The sequence below is a fragment of the Mobula birostris genome, chromosome 4 (genome assembly GCF_030028105.1).
Source record: "Mobula birostris isolate sMobBir1 chromosome 4, sMobBir1.hap1, whole genome shotgun sequence".
In the NCBI taxonomy this organism is placed as follows: domain Eukaryota; kingdom Metazoa; phylum Chordata; class Chondrichthyes; order Myliobatiformes; family Myliobatidae; genus Mobula; species Mobula birostris.
Genome location: NC_092373.1, coordinates 7,524,629 through 7,546,035, shown reverse-complemented (window position 1 = coordinate 7,546,035; position 21,407 = coordinate 7,524,629). Strand labels below are relative to the sequence as shown.

Genomic DNA, 21,407 nt, shown 5'->3' with positions numbered 1-21,407 from the left:
CCTCCCAGCACGTAAATGTTGGCCCAGATCAGAGGCGATTGTCGATGAATCGCCTCTGATCTGGGCCGACATTTACGTGCCAGGTGGCAGCTAATCAATTAGCTTGTTTATTTCAGCTTTTTGCTTAAAGATGTGCTGGATACGTCCTGGCTACCACTGTACCCCTGCATGCTTCGCGGCCCGGAGATTGGGGACCACTGACAGAAGATTGAGAGGAGATTTGACAGAGGTATACAAAATTATGAGGAGTATAGATTGGATTAATTGCAAGTACGGAGGAAGAACTACAAAACTTAATTGAAATAATTGTTGAAGAAAGTGCAAAAATGGGTCTATCTGTCAACTGTAAAAAGACAGAATGTATGGTGATATTCAAAAAGAAGGAGAGTCCTATCTGCAGGCTGAGAATAAATGGGGAAGACATAAAACAAGTACAGAACTTTTGCTACTTAGGAAGCTGGGTGACATCAGATGGCAGGTGTGACATGGACATCAAAAGAAGAATAGGGATGGCAAAAGACACCCAAGTGTACTGACCCATACTAAACTGGGCACGACAACCCGCCTCTGAGGACTGAAATGTTATGTTTATCCAGTTATGTTATATGGCTCAGAATGTTGGACAATATCTAGTAACATGAGGAAATGAATTGTAGCAGCAGAGATGTGGTTTCTGAGGAGGATGTAAAGAATATCATGGACGAAACGAATATCTAACGAGGATGTCATGAGCAGAGCAAGCACAAAAAGAGAAATAACGTATGAGACCATGAAAAGGCAACATAACTTCATTGGACATGTGATTAGGAAAGAGGAGTTAGAATGCACGGTAATTATGGAAAAGATTGAAGGGAAGAAAGCAAGAGGAAGACAAAGACAAATGATGATGGAGACAGCAGCCAGAGAACTGGAAATGAATAGCAATGAATTGATCCACTTGACCTGAAACAGGAGTGTGTGGGCCATGGCAGTCAAAGCTCAAACTGGGCACGGCACCTGATGATGATGATTGCAAATGATGACTGATTTTTCAGGTAAGTAATTCAAACATAAACAGTTTACCACATGGTCAATATCCATAATTGATAAGCCAATTCTGTATACAAATATTATTTTTCTGTTCAGACTTCTGAACCTTTTGGCGACAGAGGCCATGCTGTTCTCCTTGTGCACAAGTAAAATAAAGTGTGATTGACTCGTAAAAGTGCATGTGTTCTATTTATTTTATCATTGGTGATGACAGGGGGCGTTGCAAACTTAATTGCCCCATCACAGGTGACCATGCTTTAGCTTCCTGGGCCCTGATTTTGGAATATCCACCCTACACTCCTCTATCCCGTCTCAAAACCCACCTTAAACCTTCAAGTTTCCATGACCATAAGACAAGGGAGTAGAGTTGGGTGATTCAGCCAACTGAGTCTGCTCGACCATTCAATCAAGGTTGACTAATCTTCCCTCTCAATCTCATTGGGCCGGAACGGTGGAGCAGCAGGAAACGTAATGCTATTATAGCTTCACGCGTAAGATCAGGATTCAATTCCACCCGCAGTCTATAAGGAGATTGTACATTCTCACTGTGACCATCTGGTTTCCTCCAGGTGCTCTGGTTTCCTCCCATATTCCAAAGGTGTACGGGTCAGGGTTAGTGAGTTGTGTTGGTGCCAGAAGTGTGGCGACACATGTGGGCTGCCCCCAGCAAAATCCCTGCTAATTTGACTTGGTGTCAATAGTGCATTTAATAGTATGCTTCAATGTGCATGTGATAAATAAAGCTAATCTGAGTCTATCTTCATTCTCCTGCTTTCTCCTTATGACCTTTGACATTCTCCCTATCAAGAACCTATCAAGCTCCACTTTAAATATACCTAATGACTAGGCCTCCTTGGCCATCCGTGGCAATGAATTCCACAGATTTACTACCCTGTAGCTGGGAAATTCCTAATCCACATCCTAAAGCTTTTTTGCAGAGTTCGGCTTGGTGCCTGGTCTATTTATTCTTTCTGGTGTGCCCTGGGTTTTTTGTCCTTGAAGCAGGGGCTATAAAATGTTGGCTGCTGTACCTGGCTGTGACCTCCGGTGCTGATACAACAGGCTCTGAACCGATATAAGGTGCCGGGCTTCAGTTCCTCGCAGACGTACTCGTTGGACGATCCGCTGTACACCACCTCCCACTGGCTTCCTGTAAAAGGACATTGAGGAGGAACATGAGCATCTCCCGAAGCTCCCTCGTCCAATCACCACTGACAATTCACTGCATACCAGGCGAGGATATCAACCTATAAGTGGGCAGGGGACTGACCTCTGCACCCAGTGTCATGGAGACCAGGGTGAGGTGCAGCAGCTCCCCATGGCTTATCACACAGTATAGTCCCTTAGCCTGAAATACTGGGGAAGGATGGATACAGTAATGGGTTCCTAACACACTCACCTGGCAAATGAGGGATATGTGACTGGTTCCCAGCACACTACACCAGGGAACGAGGATAGACTGTGATCCCCATACAGTGTACCGGGGAATGAGGATAGACTGTTCCCTATAAGCTGTACTGGGAAATGAGGGATACAAGTCTGACTGTATCCCAAAGTCACTATAGTGGGGAATGAGGGATATGAAATTATATTCTTAATCAATTGTTTTGGAATGAATAAACAGGGAGCATCTTCCTGGGATGCAAGCATATTAAAGAGGGTTTCTCTAAGGCATCATCCCAGGAATAAACCTCACTCTGTCGGCTTAGACATTGGCTGACCCACAGGGGGTTTCCAGTATCTCTGGAGTGGGAACTCCTGGAAAACCCCAGCACCAGTGGGAAATGGAGACTCTAGTATAAAAGGAGGAACATTAATGAGACCTCACCCTCCGAACTTCCCTCCGAATACTCCAGCAGGTACTTGAGAATTTCTGATCCCCCATTGTCTTGTGGCGAGTCTGCAAAGACCAAAAGGGTTGGTGTTAGGAAAGCAATTACCAATAGGGTCATTGCATTACTTGTAACTACAATCTACATCGTTAAAGAGACGAACAGGGACAGTATCGGACCAGAAGATAAAAGAAGATGAAGAATATTTGTCACATGTACATGGAAACAAACATATGTGTCATTTGCATTAATGGCCAACACAGTCTGATCATGTGCTGAGGGCAGCCCGAAAACATCTCCACAGTCCCGGTACCAACAACTCACTAACCCTAACCGGTACATGAATGTGATGGATCTCCCCCTCCCCCTCCAACTTTCAAATCCCTTACTCACTCTTCCTTCAGTTAGTCCTGATGAAGGGTCTCAGCCTGAAACGTCGACTGCACCTCTTCCTAGATATGCTGCCTGGCCTGCTGCGTTCACCAGCAACTTTTATGTGTGTTGATTACTAATTTATTTGGTTCAGTACAACATTGTGCACTGAAGGGCCTGTTCCTGTGGTACTGTTCAAAGTTCTATGAGTGCAAGACCCAAGTTACAAAAGCATGGGCGCCAGAGGGGACCTGGAGGTGTGCAAGGGTCTCAGATTGGAGGAGTGGAGGGGTGAGATGAGATGGTGGTTTGAACACACCCTTTGCACGGATACGTAGCAGGACTAGAGGCCAACTGCAGCCAGTGAGATTAACGAATATAATTAAAGATCAACTTTATTTGTCATAATGCCTCACTAGTCTTTTGATCGCTCTGTACCTGAGAGTTGAGAGCCTGCTACTGTGGCTGGAGAGTGTTGCTCAGGTTTTTCTACATTTTGGATGTGGACATGGACAACAGACTTCTATTCAGTCTTATAGTTTTTTTATATTCTTTGATCTTTTGCCCAATTTTCTTCATCTTTTTTTGTGTGAGAGGGGGGATTTGGAGGTCGTGGTGTCTGTTCTGTTTGGTCATTTTTTTTGTGTGGGAGGGATTTGGGGATTGAGGTGTCTGTCCATTTTTGTTCATTATTTTTGTGCAGGGAGCTGGGAGTAGGAGGTTGATGATTGTGCTGCTTTTCTTTTCTTTCTTGGTTTCATGACTACCTGGAGAAGAACAGTTTCAGAGTTGTATACTTTGCCAATAAATGAACCTTTGAACGAATCGAGTTCTCCAGTCTGTCCTAACTGAGTATGCTGAGACATTTTCCCTAGCCAGTAATGCTACCCATAAGACCATAAGACGCAGGAGCAGAATTAGACTATTTGGCCCATTGAGTCTGCTCCACCATTCAATCATGGCTGATCCTTTCTTCCTCTCCTCAGCCCCACTCCCCATAACCTTTGATGCCATGTCCAATCAAGAACCTATCAACTTCTGCCTTAAATACAGCCAATGACCCGACCTCCACAGCTGCCTGTGGTAACAAGTTCCACAAATTCACCACCCTTTGGCTAAAGAAAATACCCTGCATCTCTGTTTCAAAAGGACGCTCCTCTATCCTGAGGCTGTGCCCTCTTGTCCTAGACTTTCCCACCATGGCAACCATCCTTTCCACATCTACTCTGTCTAGGCCTTTCAACATTCGAAAAGTTTAAATGAGATCCCCACTCATCCTTCTGAATTCCAGCAAGTACAGACCCACAGCCATCAAACGTTCCTCATAAGATAATTCCTGGAATCACCTTTTGAATCTCCTCTGAACCCTCTCCAATGCCAGCACATCTTTTCTCAGATGAGGAGCCCAAAACTGTTCACAATACTCAAGGCGAGGCCTCACCAGAGCCTTGTAAAGCCTCAGCATCACACCCCTGCTCTTGTATTTTGGACCTCTTGAAATGAATACTAACATTCCATTTGCCTTCCTCAACCTTGACTCAACCTGTAAGTTAACCTTCAGGGTGTTCTGCACAAGGACTCCCTAGTCCCTTTGCATCTTAGATTTTTGCATTTTCTCTCCATTTAGAAAATAGTCTGCACATTTATTTCTACCACCAAAGTGCATGACCATGCATTTTCCAACATCATATTTCATTTGCCACTCTCTTGCCCATTCTCCTAATGTGTCGAATTCCTTCTGTCGCCTTCATGTTTCCTCAACACTACCTGCTCCTCCACCAATCTTCATATCATCTGCAAAACTTGGTAACAAAGCCATCAATTCCATCATCTAAATCATTGAAATACAGCATAAAAAGAAGCAGCATTAGTCACTGGCAGCCAAACAGAAAAGGATCCTTTTATTCCCACTCACTACCTCCTACTAATCAGCCAATGCTCTAACCATGCCAGTAACTTCCTGTAATACCATGGGCTCTTAAACAGCCTCATGTGTGGCACCTTGTCAAAGGCCTTCTGAAAGTCCAGATATACAACATCCGTTGCATCCCCTTTATCTATCCTAGGCGTAATCTTCTCAAAGAATTCTAACAGGTTCATCAGGCGAGATTTTCCCTGAAGGAAAACATGCTGACTTTATCCTACTTTGTCCTGTGTCACCAAGTACTCAATAACCTCGTCCTTAACAATTGACTCCAACATCTTCCCAACCACTGAGATCAGGCTAACTGGTTTATAATTTCCTTTCTGCTGCTTTCCTCCTTTCTTAAAGAGTGGAGTGACATTTGCAATTTTCCAGTCCTCTCGCACTATACTGGAGTCCAATGATTTTTGAAAGATCATTTCTAATGCCTCCACAATCTCTCCCGCTACCTCCTTCAGAACCCTAGGGTGCGGTTCATCCGGTCCAGGTGACTTATGTACCCTTAGGTCTTTCAGCTTTGTAATACCTTCTCCTTTGTAATAGTAACTGCACTCACTTCTCTTCCCTCATACCCTTCAACACAGGCACACTGCCAGTGTCTTCCACAGTGAAGACTGATGCAAAATACTTACTTAGTTCATCTCCTTGGCCCCGTTATTATTTCTCTGGCCTTTGCATCTTAGATTTTTGGATTTTCTCTCCATTTAGAAAATAGTCTGCACATTTACTTCTACTACCAAAGTGCACGGCCATGCATTTTCCAACACTGTATTTCATTTGCCACTCTCTTGCCCAATATCATAATTCCATATGTTGACCCAAGCCCTGAGCTCATCTGCCTTTCCTACGATGCTTCTTGCATTGAGGTATATGCAGCTCAGGACTCTAGTCACTCTGTGCTCAACCTTTTGTTTCCTACCCTTGTCTGAGGTTTACCAACATCTCTCTTCACAACCTCTCTACTAACTGCTCTGGCACCCTGGTTTCCATCCCTCTGCAATTCTAGTTTAAACTCTACGTGCAGCATTAGCAAACCTTCCTGCTCCACAACCCCAACTAACCCGAATCTAATCATGGTACAACTTGCAATGACCTGGTACGTCTTTGGACTGTGGGAGGAAACTGGAGTGGCTGAGGAAAATGTACATGCCATGGGTAGGAAATACAGAGGCTCCTTACAGACCAGCGCCGATATTCAGCTCCGAAATCCGGTAAAGCCCCGAACTGTAACCGCGTCACGCTAACACCGTACCACCGTCGATCCGGATGAACGGCAGGCGGCTGTAGCTCAGACCGTGTGACAATAACAAACCGATTCCAATTCCCCAGTCCGTGTGGATGGGGCATCTGGTCAGCATGGAGCAGATGGGCCATACGGCCTTTTACATGCTGTGGGACTCTGTGACAAGGAAAAACCCAAGAGGCTGTGGGACGAATTATATCAGAGACGTGGTGTAAGCCCCCGGGCCTGTCCCAGGATTCTGCCAGTGAGCTGTGATCGGTATCGGCTGTCGAGCTCGGGGAGAGGAAGGGCGGAGCGGTGGGGAAGGTTTACACTTACCCCACTTGAGGTGGAGGCTGTGCGAGGTGGCGGGGTTGATGAGGTAGGGCGTGGAGGGGGGTCCTGGCTGGTCTGGGTTGGTGATGCAGACCAGGACCTCGCTGGGGTTGCTCTTGCCTTCCGAGTTTGAAGCTATCAGCTGCAGATAGAAACATGGAGATGTCAGCAGGGATCAGACACCAGTCACACACCGCAGAGCAGCGGACCCAGCCCAGCACGTCAGGCAAACCAGCTTCCTCTTCATACACTGTCCACATTCCTCACTGCCTCAGTAAGGCAGTCAGTATAATTAAAAACCCAGCCACCCCAGACATTCCCTCTCCAACTGGGAAGCAGAGGCAGAACCAAGTACATGTTTTTGTACCAGCAGGCCCAAGGACAGCCTCTACCCCATTGTTATTAAGACTACTGAACGAAGCTCTCATATAATAAAATATGGACTCATTATTTGTTAAGAAATACACCGTGGAAAAGGCCCTTCTAGCGCAATGAGCTACATTGTCCAGCAGCCCATCTAGACGAATCACACAATCATTTACAATGACCAGTTAACCTACTAACCAGTACGTCTCTGGACTGTGCGAGGAAACTCATGCAGTCACCGGGAGGAACGTCCAAACTCCTTACAGCTGACGTTGGAATTCGTCTCCGAACTCTTGGCGCTCTGAGCTGTAACAGCGTTGCACTAACTGCTACGCTACCGAGGCCCTCGCACATTATTTGCTTGCCTGCACTGCATTTTATCTGTAACAACAGCACTCTATTCTGCCTTCTCTTTTCCTTTCATACTACCCCATGCTTTGTGTACGTAGTGATGGGGAAGGCATGCAAACAAAAGCTTTCTACTCTACCTCAGCACACGAGGGGCAAGGGGCACCAAGGTAGCGGCTAGCATGATGCCGACACAGCTTGAGGTGTCAGAGTTCAGAGTTCAATTCCATTCAACTCTGTACAAAGTTTGTACATTCTTCCCAGGAACACATGGGTTTCCTGCAGGAGTTCCGATTTCCTCCCACAGTTCAAAGATGTATTGGTTAATAGGTTAATCAGCCATCGTAAACTCTTCTGTGATTAGACGAGGATTGAACTAGTGGGTTGCTTTATGGGTCGTCGGGCTTCAAGGGCCTGTTCAACACTTTATCACTAAATAAATACCATAAAAATCGACGAGACAGTAATAACAGTCCCATTCCTGTTCTGACATGTCAGTCCATGGCCTCCTCTTGTGCCAAAATGAAGCCACCCTCAGGGTGGAGGAGCAACATCTTATATTCCATCTGGGGATCCTCCAAACTGATGGCATGAATAACGATTTATCCTTTTGGTTAAAAAAAAGTTTGCATCCTTCCCATCCTTACCCTATCACTCCCCCTAGAGCCACTCCTCCCTCCCTTTCCCCTATGGTCCACTCTCCTCTCCTATCAGACTTTTTCTTCTCCAGCCCTTCACCTTTCCCACTCTCCTGACTTCACCTATCACTTTCCAACCAGCCTCCTTCCCCTCCCCCCACCTTTTTACTCTGGCATCTTCCCCCATCCTTCTCAGTCCCGAAGAAGGGTCTTGGCCCAAAACATCAATTCTCTATTACTTTCCCTAGACGCTGCCTGACCTGCTGAGTTCCTCCAGCATTTTGTGTGCGTTGCTCTGGGTTTCCTGCAGAATCTCTTGTGTTTATCACTGTTTACCGCCCGTTCGGTGCTGCTAAGTAATTGAAAAGGAGGGAAATCGTGTGTGCACAGCAAGATTCTGCCAAAAGTCCACTGGGCATTGATCAGACAGAGCACTTTCTGCCGCTGTTCAAAGACCCTGGGAACTCTCTCCCCGCTCCAAATTACTGGCAATGGGATCTCATCTGTCTACCTGAGAGAGCATCAGGAAAAGAGCACTACATCAGACCGCTGGCTAGCATTACTCCACTTGTCTCCAGGGGAAGCCTTGGGCAACATCCCTCCCCACTCCCACACTGGCCTTGTGTGTCCTCCACTACCACAGTAAGGCTAAACAAATACTCAAGGAACAGCACCTCATGTCACGTTCAGGACAAGAGACAATAATACACCAATCCCATTTCAATATCAAATTCCTCAACTTCTGGTCACTTGCTCCCACCGCTGTCCCTCTTATCCCTCCTCCTGATCTATCCAGATCCTCCTACACCCAACCCAGCCCCCATCAACCTGCTACTCCCCCCTCCCCACACCCTACACCAACTGCCCGTCAGCCATTTACTCCCCCACTGGGTCCCCCCGCAACCCCCCACCACTGTTTCTGTCGGACCTCCCCACCTCCCTCACTTGGACCAATGCTCCACCTTCCTCTCCGATCAGATCCCATCATCTGCAGTCACTTCCATCACCTCCCAGCCTCGGTCACTCTCCCCTCCTCCATCTACCTATCATCCCTCCTCACTTGGATCCACCCATTACGTACAGCCTCTGTCACTCTCCCCTCCTCCATTCGCCCATCACCCTCCTCACCTGGATCCACCCATCACCTCCCAGCCTCGGTCACTATTCCCACTCTCCCCTCCTCCATCTGCCCATCACCTCCCAGCTCTTGCTCCACACCTTCCCCCACCTCTTTAGACTATCTCTGTCTTTTGACACTGCTGAAGGTTCTTGAGTTGAAACACCTTCTGCCTGATCTCCCCCCCCACCCCCCCCCCCCACAGATGCTGCCTGTCCTGCTGAGTTCCATTTTGTGTGTCGCTGCAGATTCTGGTATCTGCATTCTGGTGTGTGTCCTGTCCACTGAGAGGGTTCTGGCCCAATGGACAGACCGCTGGGGGAGGAGCGTACAACGTGAGTCACCATACCAACCACTTCCTGCCACTCCAGCTGCCCAGATAGTGAAGATTGAAGACAGACACAGAGTAATACACATAAAAAGCTCTGAAGGTAGATAGGTCACCTGGACCAGATGGACTACATCCCAGGGTTCTGAAAGAGGTGGCTGAAGAGACTGTGGAGGCATTAGTAATGATCTTTCAAGAATCACTAAATGCTGAAATGGTTGCAGAAGAGTGGAAAATTGCAAATGTCACTCCACTTTTCAAGAAGGGAAAGAGGCAAAAGAAAGGAAATGATAGGCCAGTTAGTCTGACCTCTGTGGTTGGGAAGATTTTGGAGTCAATTATTAAGGATATGGTTTCAGGGTACTTGGAGGCACATGATAAAATAGGCCGAAATCTGCATGGTTTCCTCAAGGAAAAGCCTTGCCTGAACAAAGCTGTTGGAATTCTTTGAAAAAATAACAAGCAGGATAGACAAAGGAGAGTCAATTGATGTTGTGTAGTTGGATTTTCAGAAGGCCTTTGACAAGGTGCTTAACAAGATAAGGGCCCTTAGTATTACAGGAAAGACTCTAGCATGGATAAAGCAGTGGCTGATTGGCAGGAGGCAGAATGGGAATAAAGGGAGCCTTTTCTGGCTGGCTGCCAGTGACTAGAGGTGTTCCACAGGGCTCTGAGCTGGGACCGACTCTTTTTACGTTATATGTCAATTGATGGCTTTGTTGCAAAGTTTGCAGATGATATGAAGATAGGTGGAGGGCAGGTAGTTTTGAGGAATTAGAGAGGCTACAGAAGGACTTAGACAGATTAGGAGAATAGGCAAAGAGTAGCAGATGTTTCCTATGGTGGTGGAATCTAAAACCACAGGACGCAGCCTCAAAATAGAGGGGCTTCCTTTTAGAACGGAGGTGAAGAGGAATTTTTAGCCTGAGAGTGGTGAATCTGTGGAACTGTTTGCCACAGGCAGTTGTGAAGGCCAAGTCTTTATGTATATTTAAGGCGGAGGTTGATAGATTCTTGATTGCTCAGGGCATGAAGGGATACGGGGAGAAGGCAGGAGATTGGGGCTGAGAGGAAATTGGATCAGCCATGATGAAATGGCGGAACAGACTCAATGGGCCAAATGGCCCAATTCTGCTGCTATATCTTATGGTCATAAAATCCTGGAGGAACTCAGCAGATCAGACAGCATCTATGGAAATGAATAGAGAGTCGATATTTTGAGCTGAGATTGTTCAACAGGAGTGGAAATGAAGGGGGGATAGAAGCCAGAATAAGAAGGTGGAGGAAGGGGGAAGAGTACGAGCAGGAAGATGGTAGGTGAGGGCAGGTGGGGAGGAAGGTGGGTGTGCAGGTGAATTAAGAAGCTGGAGGTGATAGGTGGCAAAGTTAAAGGGCTGAAGAAGAAGGAATGTGACAGGAGAGGAGAGTGGATCATAGGAGAAAGGGAAGGAGGAGGGAGCCAGAGGGATGTGATATGCCGGTGAGGAGAAGAGAGGAGCTAAGTGGGGATCCAGAACAGGGAATGGAAGAAGAGGGAAGGGAGTGGGGAAGAAAATGATCTGAAGCTAGAGAATCTGTTAGAGAAACAGGCCAACTTACCCTGAACTTGTATTGTGTGTTCCTGGTCAGTGACTTTACCGTGCAGGTCAGCTCTTCCCCTGTGTATTTTGTTTGGAAGCCCGACACCTGTGGTAAAGCAACATCCTCAGTATTGTCATTGACCCCTCTCATCCGAACATCACCATCTCTCTGACCCTCTACCGTCGAGCAGAAGGTAACGTTGTATCAGACTGTGTGGCTCCTTCCCCGGGCTGTGAGAGTTCTGAACACCCAGTACACGTTACTTATGACAGCATCAGTAGCAAACTAGATGCTGTATATGCACTTCATGTCAACTTGTAGTTCAAGTTCAATTATCATTTAAACATACAGGAATACTAATGAATACAGACGAACGAAACAATGTTCCTCTGGGCCAAGGTGCAAAACAGAACACTAACAGTCATACACAGCACAAAGCACATATAGCAGTAAAATAGAGTCTAAATCCCTGAGTGCATGTCCTGTAAATTGATGGTGCACAGATGTTATCAGCAAAAACAAACAGTTCTCAGCATGTATGCACACAACCCATTGTCATTCCACTGAGTGAACACAGGAGGGGGCTAGCTCTCAACCCAACGTGTATGCCACGCGACACCGTCTCCGGCACCCCCTCTCCTGGACTGCTGCAAAGGGCAAGCCCGCCGCTTGATACCTAGTCCTTGTTACAACCGAGGCAAACTCCCTTGCTGTCTGTCTCACCAATAAGCAAAAGGAAAAAGACTTGCAGTATTTTACATTATCAATCCCCGATGTCCAACATGGTCTTGCAATCGCAAGAGAAACAGCTAAGGCAATCACTCACAGTTAAGCAGTTGTACATCACAGAAAACGTTTTATATCTGTGTTAATATTGTTTTATGTGCTGTATGTGGTGGGGTGTATGGGGTGTCCAGGGAGGGATAGCAGCTCTGGTGAAGAGGCTTGTCATGTTCACTCAGGGTAGTTCACTCACCTTTGCTCCCCTCCGGACACTCAGCTCTCTTCTGTGGCTCCAAGTAGCTGTCTGCATGTGACAGCGGCCACACCTCGTTACACTGCCTCGAGAGGCACACTAAACCCGGTGAGGGTAGCTGGCGGGCCTCGTATCCCGGTGAGATAGGGACATGCCTGTCCTAGCGTATGAAGTCAGCACGGGCAGGCTGGCAGATGAGATCTACAGTGAGATCTAACGGCCAGGAAGGTGGTTCTGTAACGCTCTATGGAGAGCGAGGGCATGGCAAGGCACAGATAAAGTCATGGTCATCCACTGCAAGCAAGGAAACCCCAGCTGTGACAACTACTTGTACCACTGGACCCAGACTTCTCAGGTTGAGAGTGTGGAACTTTAAGAACTCTCCTGTACAGGTTCCCTGGCATGGTTGGATAAGACACACAACCACCACTACTGTAAGTGATAGATGTACTGTGCTTTGCATCTTGCTCTCTAAGGAACTTTGTTTCGCTAGCTGTATACTTGTGTACAGTTCAACGACAATAAACTTGCTAAGTTAACAAATTTCACGTCACATGCCGGTGATAATAAACCTGATTCTGATTCCGAAATTGAATTTGATCTCTGTTTGATCGTGCTGGTGATGTGGTTTGAGCCTCGCAAAGGACTACATGCAGGAAATTGTTCCTGGGCTCCAAGGGAGCCATGTGACAGGGACATGGAGGTCGTTTGAGGGGATGAGGTTTCACAGAGTGAATTAACATCTACATGAAATATTGATGTAGGAAAGCAACATCCATTATCAAAGATCCTCACCACCTAGGCCAACCTCTGTTCTTGCTGCTGTCGTCACATAGAAGGTACACGGGCCTCAGGACTCACACCACCAGTCTCAAGGTCAGTTACTACCCCTCAACCATCAGGCTCTTGAACAAAAGGGGATAACTGCACTAATTTCAGGACTCTTCTATCTTGTTATTTCATGCTCGTTATTTATTGCTATTTATTTATTTCTGCATTCGCACCATTTGCTGTCCATTGATCTTGTTTACAGTTGCCTGCAGAAAAAGAATCTCAGGGTTGTATGTGGTGACATGTATGTACTCTGATAATAAATTTAACTTTGACTATAAAGAGCAAAATGTCAGATATCTGGGACTGAACCGCGGGCAGGGTGGGGGAATGGAGTTTGGGGTGGTCAAAGATGATGGAAAAGGGAAGATGAGGAGACCTCCCTTTGGGTTAGAGTGGAGAGATTTTTGTTTTTCATGTAGTTTAACATACCTAGGCGTGCTTTTATTTTATACAATCACCTATATATGTGTATAAATGTGTAATTGTTCAGTGATTTTTCCAGTATAGCTGTCTCTGTATTATCCTGAAGCTTCTTAGTTGTTCTGTAGTTGCGCTACATTGAGAGATTGGACAAACTTGGGTTGTTTTCTCTGGACCTGCAGAGATCTTGGGTATACTTAATGCAGAGATTCTTGATTAGTCAGTGCGTCAAAGGTTACTGGGAGAAGGTAGGAGAACAGGGGTGAGAGGGATAATAAATCAGCCATGATGAAATGGTGGAGCAGACTCGATGAGCTGAATGGCTTCTGCTTCTATGTCTTATGTTCTGTCATGAACCTTGTTGGTCTTAAACATGGCCAGATGTCCATAAGTGAATTTATTTAGAGATACAGCGGGGGACAGGGCCTTCTGGCCCAATGACCCACACCACTGATTTAATCCCTTCTGGACAATTTACAATGACCCATTAACCTACTGACCAGTACGTCTTTGGACTTTGGGAGGAAACCTGAGCACCCAGAGGAAACTCACACGTTCCACAGGGAGGTCGTAGAGAGACTTCTTACAGAGGATGCTGGGATTGAATTCCAAACTCCGATGCCCTTAAGTGTAATAGCATAATGCTAACTGCTACGCTACCGTTTTTGTAGTCTAACTTTCCTGTGCTTTCTTGTACTTTAATATAGCTGCCTATATATATATATACATGGAATTATTCAGTCATTTTTCCAGAAATTGTAGTAAAGCAACTTCTGTATTTTTCCAGAAGCTTCTTACTGGTTTTCTATAGCAGATATCACGTGCCTCAAATCTGGCTATTTTACAGGTTAATTGTTATCATTAGAATATTGTTATCCAATCAGAATATTAAAGAATCTGTCATGAGCTCTTTGGGCCTGTGAGGGGAGCTGGAGAGTTTTGGGCGCCAATGTTTTTAGAGAACTTGTATTGGTTAATTGCTGTTTAACGAGAGCCATTAATTGTTAGATTTGCTTGTGTTTGTTTGGCTGTAATGCTGTCTCCTGGTGCTTTCTGTTTATTTTGATTGGTTTGGGGATTCTGTGTTACTTGTATTATTCAGGTGGACGCTCGATTTCCACTAATCGCGGGGTCCTAGTTTTGAGAATGTTACTTCTCACGGTGTCACTTGGATGAGCCACTGATGTTCTGCTGGAATTATTTTGAATAAACCCTGATTGCCATCTCTACATCGGAGACTGTCTCCTGGGTTCTGACATTGCCAGCGCACACTGTCACAGAATCTCTTAGGTAGGATACATGAAAATGGAGGGTTGTGGACTTCATTGGAGGGAATGATTAGATTGATCGTAGAGTAGGTTTATATAGATTGGTACAGCATTCTGGGCTGAAGGGCCTGTACTGTTCGATGTTAGATATTACAAGAAGCATTTGGAGGCTTGGAGGATGCAGAAGAGGCTCACTAGGATGCTGCCTGGATTAGAGGCAATGAGAGGTTGTCAAATCTGAATTGTTTTCTCTGGAGTGGCGTAGGGTAAGAGGAGATCTGAAAGAGGTTTATAAGATTATGAGAGGTATAGATAGAGGGATATGGACATTACGCAGGGAAAAGTGATTAGTTTGCTCTGGTACTTAACTACTATCTTTCATCAGAGAGTAGTGAATCTGTGGAATTCATTGTCATAGATGACTGTGGAGGCCAAGTCATCGGGTGTATTTAAAGAGGTGGCTGTTAAGTTCTTGATTAGTCAGGGTGCAAAAGTTACGGGAAGAAGGCAGGAGAATGCATGAAGGCATGAGAGGGTTACTAAATCGGCCATGATGGAATGAATGAGCAGACTCAATGGGCTGAATGGCCTAGTTCTACTCCTTTTGTCTTATGATCCAGCCCGGTGGTGGCTTCATTATGGCAGGAGAGGAGGCCACGGACCGACACATCGGATCGGGAAGGGAGGCCACGGACTGACAGGTGGGATCGGGAGGGGAGGGTGCGGACTGACACGTCGGATCGGGAGGGGAGGGTGCGGACCGACACATCGGATCGGGAGGGGAGGCTGCGGACCAACAGGTCGGATCGGGAGGGGAGGCCGTGGACCGACACATCGGATGGGGCGGGGAGGCCACGGACTGACAGGTAAGATCAATAGCGGAGGCCGCGGACCGACAGGTGGGATCGGGAGGGGAGGCCGCGGACCGACACATCGGATCGGGAGGGGAGGCCACGGACTGACACGTTGGATCAGGAGGGGAGGCCGTGGACCAACAGGTCAGATCGGGAGGGGAGGCTGCGGACCAACAGGTCAGATCGGGAGGGGAGGCCGCGGACTGACACATCGGATAGGGCGGGGAGGCCGCGGACTGACAGGTCAGATCAGTAGGGGAGGCCGCGGACTGACAGGTGGGATCAGTAGGGGAAGGTGCGGACCGACAGGTCAGATTGGGCGGGAAGGCTGCGGACTGACACGTCGGATCGGGAGGGGAGGCCGCGGATAGACGGGTCGGATCAGTAGGGGAGGCCGCGGACCGACACATCGGATCGGGAGGGGAGGCCGCGGACCGACACGTTGGATCGGGAGGGGAGGCCGCGGATAGACGGGTCGGATCAGTAGGGGAGGCCGCGGACCGACACATCGGATCGGGAGGGGAGGCCGCGGACCGACACATCGGATCGGGAGGGGAGGCCACGGACTGACACGTCGGATCAGGAGGGGAGGCCGTGGACCAACAGGTCAGATCGGGAGGGGAGGCTGCGGACCAACAGGTCAGATCGGGAGGGGAGGCCGCGGACTGACACATCGGATGGGGCGGGGAGGCCGCGGACTGACAGGTCAGATCAGTAGGGGAGGCCGTGGACTGACAGGTGGGATCAGTAGGGGAGGCCGCGGACTGACACGTCAGATCGGGAGGGGAGGCCTCAGACAGACGGGTCGGATCAGTAGGGGAAGGTGCAGACCGACAGGTCAGATTGGGCGGGAAGGCTGCGGACTGACACGTCGGATCGGGAGGGGAGGCCGCGGATAGACGGGTCGGATCAGTAGGGGAGGCCGCGGACCGACACATCGGATCGGGAGGGGAGGCCGCGGACCGACACGTTGGATCGGGAGGGGAGGCCGCGGAGCGACACGTTGGATTGGGAGAGGAGGCCGTGGGCGAATATGTCAGATCGGGAGGGGTGGCCGCGGACCGACAGGTCGGATCGGGAGGGGAGGGTGCGGACGGACATGTCCGATCAGTAGGGGAGGCAGTGGACTGACACGTTGGATCAGGAGGGGAGGCTGCGGACTGACAGGTCGGATCGGGAGCGGAGGCCGCGGAGTGACACGTCGGATGGGAATGGGCACTGGAATTAAAACGGTTATGCACTGGGAAATCCTGCTATTTGTGAATAGAATGAAGGTGCTCAAGTATTGAAAAGCCTGATAGAGTTGACATAGAGTGGATCTTTCCTATAGAGGGAGAGTCTAGGACTGGAGGACACAGCCTCAGATTAGGCAGATGTCTATTTGGAGCAGAGATGAGGAAGGTGAGTTCGTTGCCATAGACGGCTGTGGAGGCCACGTCACTGGGTATATTTAAAGCGGAGGTTGACAGGTTCTTAACTAGTAAGTGTTTTAAGGGTTACAGGGAGAAGGCAGAAGAATGGGGGTTCAGAGAGATAATCAATCAGCCCTAACTGACTGGTGGAGTAACTCAATGGACTGAATGGAGTCATTCTGCTCCTCTGTCTTATGGTCTTAATCAGTTGAGCACAATATTGTGGGTCCCTGTGCTGTACTGTTCTGTTGAAGGTTATGGATTAGTGTCATTGAATGGCATTAGGGGAAGCTGGTAGCTGGTGGGCTGGATGGATACTGTATGCCGAGGGGCCTGTTCCCTTGTCCGGCACTATCCCCTTGGCTTAGGGAAGGTGAACGGTAACGGTCTTTTCCCCAGGGAAGAGGAGTCTAAAACTAGGGAGCACAAAGATAGGTGGAGGGGCAGGTAATGTAGAGGCAGCAGAGAGTCTACAGAAGGACTTGGACAGATTAGGAGAATGGGCAAACAAATGGCAGATGCAATACGGTGTTGGGAAGTGTTTTGTCATGCACTCTGGTAGAAGAAATAAATGCATAGACTATTTTCTAAATGGGGAGAGTTGGTGATGAGAAAGGGAAATGTGATGGAAGCATTCATCTCGAGAGGACTGGTGTGTAAAAGCAAGGATATAATGCTGAGGCTTTATAAGGCATTGGCCAGACCACACTTGGAGTATTGTGAGCAGCTTTGGGCCCCTTATGTAAGAAAAGATGTGGTGGCATCGGTGAGGGCCCAGAGGAGATTCACGCGAATAATCCCGGGAATGAAAGGGTTAATGCACGAGGACTGTTTGATGGCTCTGGGCCTGTTCAGAAGAATGAGGGGGGATGTCATTGAAACCTAACGACTATTGAAAGGCCTGGATAGAGTGGATGTGGGGAAGACTAGGACCAGAATGCACTGCCTCAGAATAGAGGGACGCCCATTTAGAACGAAGATGAGGAGGAGCGTCTTTAGCCAGAGAGTGTTGAATCCATTGAATTCATGGCCACAGGTAGCTGTGGAGGCCAAGTCATTGGGAATATTTAAAGTGGAGGTTGATAGGTTCTTGATTATTCAGGTGTCAAAGGTTATGAGGAGAAGACAGGAGAATGGGGTTGAGAGGTAACATAAATCAGCCATGCTGGAATGGTGCAGCAGACTCGATGGGCCGAACGGCCTAATTCCGCCTCTTTCTTATGGTCCTATAGCATAGATTTAGTGTGAGAAGGGAGAGGCAGAATGAAAACAAAATGAAAGGTTGAGGATATTGCCTGACCTACCGAGTTCCTCCAGCATTTTGTGGTTACTGCTCCAGATATCCAGCATCTGCAGATTCTCTTGTGTTTAAAACTAAGAAGCACTTGGAAAGGTACATGCAGGGATGGGCCTTGGCGGGATATGGGCCCAGTGCAGGAAATTCAGGCCAGCAGGGTGGTCCGCGTGGACTAGCTGGGCCGAAGGGCCTGTGTGTGTTCGTTTTGCTCTGTGACTCTCTCTAACTCTGTGACTCAGTGGTTGTGTGGGAGTCGCTAATCGAGGATGGCAATGGAGACAGGGTCAGGCTTGGGGACACTGCTCATTCCACTGAGGTAGGCAGCAGTCGAGGGGCCGGGTGATGCCCCTGGTCACTCACCGAGCTGCTGTCCTCCATCTCCAGCACGTAGGTGATGAGTTCCTCAGGCAGCGTGGCGTCTGGCCGGCTCCACTCCAGGGACACCCAGGTGACCCCCGCCCGCACCAGGCGAGGGGAAGCCGGCGTCTGAGGCACGTTCCCTGCCGTGTAGCACACCACCTCCTGGCTGAATCCACTACAAACGGGGGTGGGGGGGGGAGTGAGGGGAAAGGAATGGGGGAGTGAGGAGAGGGGGTGGAACAGGAGGCAGGAAAAGGGAGTGGTGTCAGGAAAGGAGAGGCGGAGAGGGAAGGGAAGGGAGGGGAAGGAGGGGAGGGGAGAGGGGAGAAGGGAGGAGGAGGGAACATGAGAAGGAGGGAAGATGAGAAGGGGAGAAGGAGGGGGGAAGTGGGAGGCGAGGAGAGGGAGGGAAGTGGGGGGAAAGAGAGAGAGGGTTTGTGAAGAAGGAATGATTGGGGAGTGAAAAGCGAGGGGAGAAGTGGCAGGAGCGAGGGAAGACATGGGAGGATTGGAGAGAAGGGAGGGAGTGAAAGGATTATTGAGATAAGGAGGGAGATGGATGGGTTGGGATAAAGGAGGGAGGTGGTGGAGGATGAGTGAGGTGAGGGGACAGTAGGTGAGTGGAACAGAGGTAAGGGTTAGTAGGGGAGAGGATGAGGATGGGGTTGAGGGGAATGGTGGGGAGGGACAAGGTGATTGAGGTAAAGAGATAAAAGAGATGGGAGGTAGTGAAGGAGGAGTGATAGGGTAGTGAGGAATTGAGGGATGAGTGAGGTTAGAGGAAGACAGAGGGAAAAAAAAACACCGTTAACTGAGGGCATCCATTGGCCAGAGCCCTTGTATAGACATATGAGGAACGGCCAGGATGGGGATTGCACAGAAGGAGAGGGACATAGGGAATGGTTGGGAGAGCATCCACCACCCCACAACACCATCTCTGACCTTCAGCTGTCCCTGGGGTCACACTGTGCGTACAGACCCCAGTCCGCAGTTTTAACCCAACCCCAGGCTGTGTGTTCTTGTGCTGTTAGTCTGCTCCCTTGCTGGAGAACTACAGGCTGGTCTTCACAGGGCAGTGATTACAGCCGGTAAATCCAGAGACCACGCTTTCAGCTTGATTCCATGGAACATCTAGCTCGGGAATGAGCCACTACAGTCCTCACTGCCTCAGTAATCAACGGCCCCACCCACCCACCTCGGACTGTCTCTCTTCTTCCCAATCCCACAGGGCAGAAGATACCAAAGCCTGAAAGCAGGTATCACAAGGTTCAAGGGCATGGTTTATCCCTCTGTTATGAGGCCAGTCTCCCCTCTACGGACTCCGTCTACACTCCTCACGGCCTCAGTAAAGCAGCTAGCATCGTCAAAGACTCCACCTACCCCGGACAGTCTCTCTCCTCCGCTCTCCCATTTGGACAGAAGATACAAAAGCCTGAAAGCCCGCACCACCAGGCTCAAGGAGAACTTTCCACTGTTGTCAGACTTGAATGAGTTTCTAGTACCATTAGATAGACACTAGACTTCACAATCTAACTCGTTATGATCTTGTAGCTTATTGCCTACCTGCACTGCACTTTCTCTGCATTCTGTTATTGTTTTACCCTTATTCTATCTCAATGCTCTGTGTGATGATCTGATCTGTATGAACAGTCTGCAAGACAAGCTTTTCACTGTATCTCAGTAATAGATCCATTTGCCAGAAACTCCATTATACTCTTAGTGGCCACTTTATTGGGTACACCTGTAAACCTGCTCGTTAATGCAAATATCTAATCAGCCAATCATGTGGCAGCAACTCAATGCTGAAAAGCATGCAGACATGGTCAAGAGGTTCAGTTGTTGTTCAGACCAAACATCAGAATGGGGAAGAAATGTGATCTAAATGTCTGTAACATGGAACCATCTGGTTGGTGCTAGATGGCGTGATTTGAATATCTCTGAAAATGACGATCTCCTGGGATTTTCTCCCTGAACACAAAAGTCTATAGGGTTTACAGAGAATGGTGCAAAAAGCGCCCCCCCCCAAAAAAAAATCCTGTGAGCGGCAGTTCTGTGGGTGAAAACATTTCGTTAATGAGAGAGGTCAGAGGAGAATGGCCAGACTGGTTCAGGCTGACAGGAAAGCAACAGAAACTCAGATAACTACACATTACAACGGTGGTGTGCAGAAGAGCATCTCTGAATGCACAACAGATCAAACCTTGAAATGGATGGGCTACAGCAGCAGAAGACAATGAACATACACTCAGATGATTGAAGACCATCTTATTAGTACGTCAAGGAGAAGTGCTTATTGAGACAACTGGTGGGATCCCCAGCTCATCCTGGCTCTGACCTAGGTATGGGCTTCAACTCTTGGCCAAATTCTACAAAGCAGGATTCCACAACCAGCTGATAACACGGTGCTCGGATGACGATGCCCCACTCCTTGCTGGATCCTTTGGAGAAGATCACCTACCTGGTGCCAATGTCGTTGCACGCGGCCACTCGGAAGGTATAGCCAATGGCCGGTAGGAGCTTGCTAAGTTTACACTGCCGCTGGCTTCCCAGGTAACATTCTCGGAATCCATTGTTCCTTTTCCCCTAGGTACAAGGAACGGAGAGAGCCATATAGATCAATTGATCGTAACACAATTCGGCTTAGCTTCCAGATCCATCAGCAGGAGTACAGGAACCATTAGGACTAGAACAGAGAACATGAAGCAGTACACACAGGAGCAGGCCCTTCGGCCCACAATGTTGTGCTGAACCAATTAAATTAGTCATCAAATGGATTTTAAACTAATCTCTTCTGCCTTCAACATTCAAAGTAAGTTTATTATCAAAGTACATACATGTCACCATGTACAACCCTGGATACATTTTCTTGTGGGCATACTCAGTAATTCCAATA

At 48.2% G+C, this 21,407-nt stretch overlaps 1 protein-coding gene across 1 annotated transcript in view; it reads right to left on the bottom strand.

Moving 5' to 3' along the window:
* The window catches only part of fndc3ba (fibronectin type III domain containing 3Ba), a 376,967-nt gene that overhangs the window by 74,099 nt on the left and 281,461 nt on the right, over positions 1 to 21,407 (bottom strand). Inside the window, exons 12-17 of the mRNA XM_072254884.1 lie at positions 20,973 to 21,097; positions 18,515 to 18,689; positions 11,112 to 11,198; positions 6,719 to 6,857; positions 2,858 to 2,929; positions 2,061 to 2,179 (exon numbers count right to left, since the gene is read on the bottom strand). Coding sequence (XP_072110985.1) covers positions 2,061 to 2,179; positions 2,858 to 2,929; positions 6,719 to 6,857; positions 11,112 to 11,198; positions 18,515 to 18,689; positions 20,973 to 21,097 — 717 coding nt within the window. The remainder of the gene's footprint in view (positions 1 to 2,060; positions 2,180 to 2,857; positions 2,930 to 6,718; positions 6,858 to 11,111; positions 11,199 to 18,514; positions 18,690 to 20,972; positions 21,098 to 21,407) is intronic.